The sequence below is a fragment of the Olea europaea genome, chromosome 15 (genome assembly GCF_002742605.1).
Source record: "Olea europaea var. sylvestris chromosome 15, O_europaea_v1, whole genome shotgun sequence".
Lineage (NCBI taxonomy): Eukaryota > Viridiplantae > Streptophyta > Magnoliopsida > Lamiales > Oleaceae > Olea > Olea europaea.
Window position 1 is genome coordinate 17,379,216 of NC_036251.1, and position 9,192 is coordinate 17,388,407.

Consider the following 9,192-nt stretch of genomic DNA (forward strand, 5'->3'; position numbering starts at 1 on the left):
ATAAAATAATATTACACATAAATTTAAAACTTTTTCTTATTTTTTAACCACGTATTTCTCATTAATTTGACCTGGATAATACATTTTTTTTAATAATGTGGCTCAAACATGAGCTATACTAAAAAATGATGAAAATGATATTTTCTACAATGAAATATTGAAATGAGGGTGAAAATATTAAAAAAATAAAAGATAGCGACGTTTTACATAATAATATTTAAATGTAATAATGTTTTATAGTCATTACGCAAATAACTTTTTAAAAGACCGGACTTGGGAGTCTGGCCTGAGTTTCCCTGTATTTCAGGCTATTTTTGAAAATTCCCAAATGCCATACCCTTTCGTTTCCAACTTTCCATAGAGACCAGTTAACTGTTGTGAAATTCCGAGCTCCAAGAAGACTTCGTTCTATACAGTCAGATTTCTCGCTTTATTTTCCGGTAATCACTTCCTTCTTCCCCTTAGGAATTGTAAATAAAGGAATAATTAAAAATCACTTTGCATCTTCAGAATTCTGCATCTGATTTATTTATTTATTGCTTTCAGGATTGATTTTATGGTCAAGTACCATTTTTAGTGCACAAGATTTATATTTACTTGTTTTTCATTTTGCTGATATATGTGTTATTGGTGGATCAATCCATATTATTGATTTGTGCTCGCTTTAATTTTTATTTGAAAAAGGAAAAAAAAATGTATTAGTTTCAAATCTCATGTAAAAATTAGTGCAATTGGTGATTGTAATTTACGTTTCTTTTTGTCCTTTGTGACTTTATTAAAAATTCTTGCTGAATTTTTGTTGTAAAATTTGTAAGTTCCCTTATTTAATCCTCTTTCATTATTTTGAACTATTTTCCTGTCATGTAATTGAAATCATGCCCTCATATTTCTCTTTTTGTTTAGTTAATCGGGTAGTTAAAAATTCTTCTTTTGGTTGAAGACACACCCGAAGGCAGAAATTATTAAAACAGGGATAATTTAAACATGGTAAGACAATTTCGCTTTATAGACATTGTTATAAAGTTAATTGCTACATTTTTTTCTGGATTAGAAGTGAGTTTTGATAATTTCCAAATTGTCTTTTCAGTCAGCTCTCTTCAATTTCCACTCTTTCCTCACAGTGGTGTTGTTAGGCATCTGTACCTGCACTTATTTGAAGATGCAATTTCCAGCTCTTCTTGAGCAGAGAACTGGGTATGTCTTTTTGGTATATGGTCCCATAATGTGCAAAATATTAATTCTTTAAACCAGTTTTGTATATCATTGATTTTTTGATCATTAATATGATTGAATTTCTCGATGGCTGGGAATCTGATTTCTGAATGCTCGAAAGTTTTGTGTCAGAAATTGATAATTGAACACTAGATTGATTGTCTGTTCTCATTTAATGATCTAGTGAAAATTTCATACGGATTTATAGACGTTTTGCAATCTCTACTTCATCAACAAATGCTTTTGTAGATCAATTAATTTAACCAAAGATAAGTTTTCATATTGTTCAACTTGGTTTCGTTAACATACTATGTTGCAACATATGTTCAAATATAGAATGCTAGTCAACGTGATCATTATATGGTATAGCATTCTAACTGACTCCAGTAGTTAAGCAAGCTATACTCAGATATATACGTTTTGAGGTATTTCTCAAGCTAAGAAGCTTTTATGATGACTAAGGAAAAGGTTAATATCTGAACCATCAGGCCACTAAATTGACTAGCATGTTTACGATCACTTGGGTTATTTCTCTTAAATTGCTATCTTTAGGCTCAACTAAGGAAAGAGGAGTAAGTTAAAATGATCACGCCTATTAGAGAAAAACACTTGCCACCTTCTTTTTTCCCAATCACATAAACATCTATCCATGTTGTTGCAAGATTTCCACCATTTACCAATTTCTCTTTTGATAGCTTCTACTACCGCTACAGACCTTCCTCTCTCCCTTAACTTATGGTTAAGGACCACAACTCTGCAAGTATAGCCACTAAAATCACCATTGCAGCTATATCTGCCATCATCCAAGCTTTGTAAACCAACCCCACTTGGCTACCTTCCTATAAGGTATTATCCATTTTTTAATTGAAGGTGCAGATTATTTGCATAAATGAAACATATTTGAAGCTTGACTAATGTGCTTATAAGCTCAACTTGTTGAATTGAGGATGATAAATTACGCTAGAGCTCAATAATTTGAGCTTCTTCCTAAGTATGGAATCCACGGATGGGGGAAGTTATAATAAAGTTCACAAGTCCTCAAATTTTAATGATGGAATAGATGGAAGGTTATGAACTTCCGTTTTGTGGTTTTGAGTGTAATTTTAACACATTCATCACATCTTCGCAAATATTGTACGAAATAGTTGTAGCTGTGTAAAGACAGTATGTAATGATAAATTTAGCTCCTATTTGTTTCCCATTATTTGGTTATTAAAATGAAAAATATGACCGTTATCCATCATATCAAGCCATCATATTTGAATTTCTATCTCTTATGTGGGATCCGTAACAGCTATATTTTTCATTCTCATTATTACATTAATGAGAAACAAACGGGGAGTTAGTAAGATATAGCTTAATCACATTTGAAAGGCTCGGTCTCGCTAATAAAACAGTAGCACTTTAAATGCAATCACCTGGAAGTCTTTTTGTCCCATATATATCATCTATACTTTTAGTTGAGTGTAAGATAGAACTTAAAGCTTGCTTGGCACATATTTTTCCAACCAAAAAATGTTTTTTTTTTTTTTTTGAGAATGTGTGATTGAAAATGATTTTAAAAGAATCTCTGACAAACAAGCCTTTGGGTAAGTTTTTCAAGTAAGATGTGAGAATGTGATCTTAAAAACCTTTTTTTCATTTGTTTTTGTTTCTGTAATATGATTTGAAAGAGGGCAGATAGATTTATCCTGGTTGGTCTAAATGAACAGGACTAAACCATTACCACCTCATTAACATCATGTCCTTTGTCAAATTGGGACATGACGCATGCAGAAAAGGTAAAATCTGCTTAGATTGTTTTTCTCCCTTCCGCTTCCCTATCAAAGTGGAGGGATGCAAAATGATATGCCTAATAATATCTTTTTATTTTTGTATAATATGTGCCTTATCCAACTGTGCAAATAAACCTTTACAAATTTCTTCTGCCAATTTATGGCAGTGATATTTGTTTACTGAGACCTTGGGACTTTGGGTTAACTTACGGCCTCATCTTTTGAGGAAAGGTAGAGTCCCTAAAATAGGCACTTGTCAAACTCGGCCCTTGCTTGAGCCCTATTTTATCAAAAACTCATTTATAAAAAAATAATAATAATAAAATAAAATTAAAAAAAAAAAAAATTCATTTTCAACTACACATTCTTCAATAAAATAATTTTACACGTAAATTGAAATTCTTTTTCTTATTTTTTAACTACGCATTCTCCAAAAAACACTATTCCAATATCCCCCCGGCCCCCCAAGAAAAAAATGGGGCTCAAACAAGGGCTGAATTTGCCAACTGGTTGAGTTGCATCAAATCAGGATAATAAGAAAGATCGTACAGCTTGTACTGGACTCATAGAATCGCTGGGGCCTATATAATTTTCTGTTTAAACTTGTATGCTTGACTTGTTTTCTCTACAGCCATACACTTGGCACTAACTGATATGGTTGTGGATTTTCTGCAATCATGATATATTTATGCAATTCCCAGTGTCAGCAGAGAAATAAATTGCACCATGTTAGCTTATTTCTGTTCCTCTAGCTTTCTTATACATATCATTATATTTATTTGTGTTTATGTATTAGGTTTATTTTATTTCAATTTTTCTTTGATTAAAACTTGTTCTTATTCATGCTAAAAGTACCAATGTGGCAGGTTTGTAGGTGTCTTCTGGAAGGCTGCTAGAATAGGTACGATTTACTTGAACACTACATGTAACAATGCTGGTCTTGAAGGAATTCATGGTTCATAATGTATCCTTTTTGAATTTATTCTGGAAAAAATATATCCCTTTTGAATTTATTCTGGAAAAAGTAACAGATAATCTATCTGATCTGTTTGTTAATTTTCTCTTACCTGCTCTTGTTTCTGACATCATTCTTTGTTTCAACTTCTCACCAGGAAAAAGCAAACTGGTTGTGTATTTATGAATATATTCATGTACTCTTAGAACTTCTTGGGCTGCTTTTTTGTTCAAGACTTTTCATCTGAAATTTTATCTTGAGAAAATGATCAGTTAAGAAGAGCAAAACATTCCTCAGTTGTTTTATTGGGGTTCATTTAAAACTTAAGGGTAATTGCTGCTGGTTGAAAGACTTTGATGGCAGTTAGGTGTTCCTTACATTTTTTGGTTTTAAATTTTGGAATAATAGTGGACACTTGTTATTTTAGTTTTAAAATTTTCTTGGTTAATAGAAAAACAAGAAAAAGATTGATGATATTTATTGCTATAGTTTCCATCTATGTGTGACCATTGAAGGTTAACTGATGCTTGTCATATGAATTTTGTATGAAGTTTAACGTATGCTTTGAAATTCGAAGTTTAACGTATGCTTTGAAATTCTGACACTGTTATATAATTCCTTGAATAGGCGAGAGATTGAGTCCTTGGGTGGCTGTAGGATGCTTCACAATGGGTGTCTCAATAATCTTCTTCTAAGAGGAGAGCTGTTTACAAGTACTCCAACAACCATTTCAATCCTGTAGTTGTTTTATACTGCTTCATGCAGCTGAAAGCAAAATTAGTGGACTTGTTTGAATGCCACAGATGTGTTCTTTATTGTGACTTGTATGTTGTCATGTTTTTAGTGCGAAATTTCCTTTGATTATTCAAAGACATTTCTGCTGATCCTTGTAAACACTACACAATTTTTTTCCCTCACTTCTAGGTACGTTTTTGCTTTTCATGCCAGCATCTTTCCGTGTCTGGTGCGTGGGAGGATACAAGTGAACAACAGCAAACTATGCTTTGTTCTCAATAAATTTGGAGTTGGCTACATAACATTTTCTTTGCCACTTCTTTCAGTTGGTCGCTAGTTCTATTGAACGAACTAAAGCAACATGATGCTTAGCAACTAAAATAAGCTATCCTTACCTTTCCTAAAGCGTTCTACCTAGATCAATTCACTCTTATGAAGGAAGTCTCTTTAGGTTTCTGCATGACATGTCCCAACTGGTGCTGCCTCTACTTCTTGTCATAAATGTTCATTTATTATTTATCCATTTTAGTATGAGGTGGAAAATAAGTAATTGTATTTCATTATAGGGGTGCTACCTATCAAAAAAAGAAAAATTATAGGGGTGTAAGTTGATCCCTTCTGAAAAGTTGGAGGATGAATTAATACCATTTAGAAGTGTACTAATTCTTGCCCTCCCTTTGATCTCTCCACAACTTTAGGGTTCTTGGTTATTTACTGTTGAATGTGGACTGCATCCTTGTTTTCTAATAAATGACTTGTGGATTCCTTTGACATAAACCCTCTTTAAATCATAGGCTGTTTCACACAACTGTCTCTAACCTCTCTCATGCTAATTCATTTCTAGGACAACAAGAGGCATGATAACCTCTTTGGAAACAGGAGGTTGCCATTCCCCAATTCGAGCTGAAACCAAAACCCTTCCCGAGTTGGGATTGCTGGCTGGAAGTTAGCACCGACAGCTCCTATAGAAGGAAATGTACTCATTGAGCATATTAATCATGAACCTTCAAAACCATGTTATTATACACAACAACAAAGTCAGTCTTGTTCTCAATAAATTTAGGGTCGGTTGTATGAATCATTTTTCTTCATTTGTTTCATTGCTAGATTTGTCTGTGGTATCTAACCATATTGTTAGCATCTACAACAGGTCATGTTAGTTTTGGACCTTTGGATTGACCCTTCCTCTTCTGACTCTCATCTTGTGAAGGATAGCTGTATCAGAAACATTTCATGTAGAGGAAATAATTAAATTGCAATTAACATACTGTCACCTGTATGATAAAGAGGTCATATTTTCCATATAGGAAATTCCCTTGTTGATTAATCATTTTTTTTTTCGTGGTGAACACTGAACAAAGAGGAGATTATTCTAATGACAGGGGCTAGTAAGCAAGAGCCCTTTCTGAAATGATAACATGAGTGTTAGTCTGTTAGAAGAACTTTTACTTTTTTTACACGTTACCAGTCTGATTATTATACAACTCAGCATTATATTCTTTTATTCACATGAGAGACTGAAGTACATGCTAGATAATAGAAGTTGCATGAGAAAAAAAAAACATCAAATTGAAATCAAAGCAGCAGAAGCCTTGATATTGACAGGCATGCAGCCGACAAGATACATGGCTATCTTATGCTTAACCCTTCTCAAAACTATGACCCTTTCTTCTCCCCATTGGATAACTGCAAGAATTATCTTCTTGACTGGTTTCTTTCCAGTTTTGACATTTACAGCCTCTTCTTTGTATTCCTGACCTGTTTCTTTGCTTTCCTCGGCCTCGGATTCAAATCCCCGGTGAAGTGGATAGCTCCTTAAGAAAACCCTTCTGGTGTTGTAGTCTTCATGGCGAAAAGATCTTTCTTTCTTTCCGTTTTCCTCCATGCCTTTTGGTCTATGTTTTCATAGATAATAGGGTGCTTTGGGAGCTCTACTTTATAGGTGGTGGTGTGCTGTGATTGTGTGTACTTGTTTGTATTAGGTGGTGGGTTAGGGGTTGGCTGTTTGGGGGGGGGGGGACTACATATATGCTTTTTTTAGCCCGTCTCAACTCTCAAGCCCGGATAAATAAGTAGGGTTGTAGTAAATTGACAGTGAGTGCAAAATTTTGTCAAATAGGAACGATACGAAAGTTGTGCGTAATAACTGTTAAGGATCTAGTTGCTTTAAATCTAATACTAAAACTATTAAACACAATAAACATTTATGTAGTCAACTGAATCTGTTGAGATAAAGCTTAGGTAGTTATTCGTTGTTGTTGGGTGGAGTTGGGGAAGGGTGGTTGGACCAAGTTTAAACTATAATGATTAACCTATTAAGATCTTAATTATTTTATCAAAAGAGTTGTCTCTAGTGGACTGTCTTCTTATGGAATTTCTTGGTAATTGATGATTATTTTTGCGCACTCTTTTGTGGTAGCACATGACTGGTTTTATTGCATTCCATGTTGCAGGATTTTCTAGGTAATAAATATACGTAGCAAGTTACGACTGAAAATTTGGAGCATAATTTGTACGGTTCTTTGATATCTTTTAGACTTTTAATTGTATTCCAACGATCCTTTTAAACATCTTGGATTCTCTCAAGGACTATACTACCAACTCTACAAGATTTTTTAACTTTTACAACTCTTTTACATTAATCTATTTGTCTAAAGAATTATCAATACACTAGAAACCTAACTACTACTTTTCTCCAAAAATCATATTATAATATATATTTTTTTAAATTTAAAATATAAATAACAATTTTCCAACTAACAACCATACCCCACCCAAATCCTAAACCATAATAATCTTCCAATCCAACATACGCGCACCCTCCCTCACATACCAAAAGTCCCAGCCGTCGGTGATCCCTTCAAAATCCTAGCATCCGCTCGCCTTTGACGACCCCTTCAAATGTTGGCATCCCTATCTACTATCATTCATTATCAGTTAATAGCATCGAGGTGCTGTTATGGCCAAATGCGGCGTCGCCCAGATGTATGCACCGCATGGAAAAATTAGGGAGGGGGTTTGGGATTTTTTTGGGGTGATATCTTCCTCCTCTGATCTGATTTGTGTAGTCGGGGTTTTGTGGTTGTTTTGATTGTTGGTTGTTGGCGATTTGCTTGTTTTCAATTTGCAAATGGTGGTTGGTGGCGGTGATGATTTTGAAGTTTAAAATGGCAGTTTTTTGGAGGTAGTAGCGGTGGTCCGGGTGGTGGTAGTGTTGGTTTGTTCCGGGAGATAATATGGTTGTTGTGGTGGTGTAGTTGTTGATGTAGAGACGACAACGATGGTGTTGAAATGCAGATTTGGGAATTTTTTTAGTGGGGGTTGGGGTTGTGGTGGTAGGCTAGTGGTGGTGGTTTGGTTGTGTTTAAGACGACGATTTTGTTGCTAGGAGATGGTAGCGGTGGTTCTGGCGATGCTGATGGTGGATCTAGAGTTGGTGGGGGTGGATTTGGCAGTGCATCTAGCAGTGGCGGTGGTGATGGTCCTAGTGGCGACGGTGGTGGTCTAGTAGAGGGTGGAGTGGGGGTTTGGGAATTTTTTTAGTGGGGGTTGGGGTTGTGGAATGGTAGGCTAGTGGTGGTGGTTTGGTTGTGTTTAAGACGACGATTTTGCTGCCAGGAGATGGTAGCGGTGTTTCTGGCGATGTTGATGGTGGATCTAGAATTGGTGGGGGTGGATTTGGCAGTGCATCTAGCAGTGGCGGTGGTGATGGTCCTAGTGGCGACGGTGGTGGTCTAGTAGAGGGTGGAGTGGGGGTTTTGGCGATGACAGTTTTGATGGCGATGCGGTTGGTGATCGAAGTGAGGTTGTAGTCATAAGTGTTGGTAGTTGTCACAAATGATTTGGTTGATTGTGATCAATAAATTGGTTAATGTATGACCCAATTAATCAATGAAAGAGATAAATTATGATAAAGAAATAATGTGCGATAGGGCTACACAAAAAATCGCGAAATCACAAATTGAATCGAAACCGTTGAGTTGAAACCGTTGATTTGAGTCCACGTGGACTCATGATTTTTTTTTTTTGCCCCTCAAATCAAACCAATCAATTTCAAAAGGGTTTGGTTTAGGTTTTGATTTTCAAACCGAATCAACCCGTGTTTATATTTATTTAAAAATATAAATTCTATTAGCTTAAAATTTTTACATTTTTCACTTTAAAAAAAATGCCAATTTTGCAATATAAATTACAACCAGCATGTTGAAATAATCATGAAAGTAAATAAGGTTCATCATTGTTGTCCTATGGTTTAACAAGTTCACAATACTTATCCTCATCAGATATTTAAACTAAACTAAAATTATTTCAAAATCATATGAAATGGGGGGGAAAAAAACCTATATTTTTTAATAATTCAAATCATAATTCAACAAAACTACGTCAGCAAATCATGTTTAAAGTTTCAGAAATCCTAACATAAACTCTCATTTCTTTTATATTTGAAGCTTGTCTGCCACTGCTAAACTAACATCCAGGCGCTTTTGCCTATTAGTCTGCTAATTTCTATATGAA

General features: G+C 34.9%; 2 protein-coding genes across 3 annotated transcripts; both read left to right on the plus strand.

Annotated features, from left to right (window-relative positions):
* Window positions 1–258: 258 nt before the first annotated feature.
* Window positions 259–5,758, plus strand: LOC111410327 (protein kish-like). Of its 2 annotated transcripts, XM_023040594.1 has the most exons (6): window positions 259–440; window positions 904–987; window positions 1,088–1,194; window positions 3,854–3,888; window positions 4,570–4,655; window positions 5,522–5,758. In XM_023040594.1, the coding sequence occupies exons 2-5, from the start codon at window positions 985–987 to the stop codon at window positions 4,635–4,637; spliced, it is 213 nt and encodes a 70-aa protein (XP_022896362.1). In that variant the 5' UTR covers window positions 259–440; window positions 904–984; the 3' UTR covers window positions 4,638–4,655; window positions 5,522–5,758. The 2 variants fall into 2 exon arrangements, with proteins under 2 accessions (XP_022896362.1, XP_022896363.1); XM_023040595.1 differs by lacking the exon at window positions 5,522–5,758 and having other exon boundaries at window positions 941–987; window positions 4,570–4,892.
* A 1,878-nt stretch (window positions 5,759–7,636) lies between these two features.
* On the plus strand, window positions 7,637–8,489 carry LOC111411320 (acanthoscurrin-2-like). The gene is made up of 3 exons (XM_023041860.1): window positions 7,637–7,693; window positions 8,017–8,202; window positions 8,247–8,489. The coding sequence occupies exons 1-3, from the start codon at window positions 7,637–7,639 to the stop codon at window positions 8,487–8,489; spliced, it is 486 nt and encodes a 161-aa protein (XP_022897628.1).
* Window positions 8,490–9,192: the final 703 nt, after the last annotated feature.

What these genes read in the sequence shown, in the direction of transcription:
- LOC111410327 (XM_023040594.1), top strand. An exon ending in CTTCTTGAGCAGAGAACTGG is followed by an intron (nt 1,195 to 3,853) that starts GTATGTCTTTTT and finishes CCAATGTGGCAG; the next exon opens with GTTTGTAGGTGTCTTCTGGA. An exon ending in CTGGAAGGCTGCTAGAATAG is followed by an intron (nt 3,889 to 4,569) that starts GTACGATTTACT and finishes TTCCTTGAATAG; the next exon opens with GCGAGAGATTGAGTCCTTGG.
- LOC111411320 (XM_023041860.1), top strand. Translation starts at nt 7,637, where the DNA reads ATGGCCAAATGCGGCGTCGCCCAGATGTATGCACCGCATGGAAAAATT. An exon ending in ATGGAAAAATTAGGGAGGGG is followed by an intron (nt 7,694 to 8,016) that starts GTTTGGGATTTT and finishes TTGTGGTGGTAG; the next exon opens with GCTAGTGGTGGTGGTTTGGT. An exon ending in TAGTAGAGGGTGGAGTGGGG is followed by an intron (nt 8,203 to 8,246) that starts GTTTGGGAATTT and finishes GTGGAATGGTAG; the next exon opens with GCTAGTGGTGGTGGTTTGGT.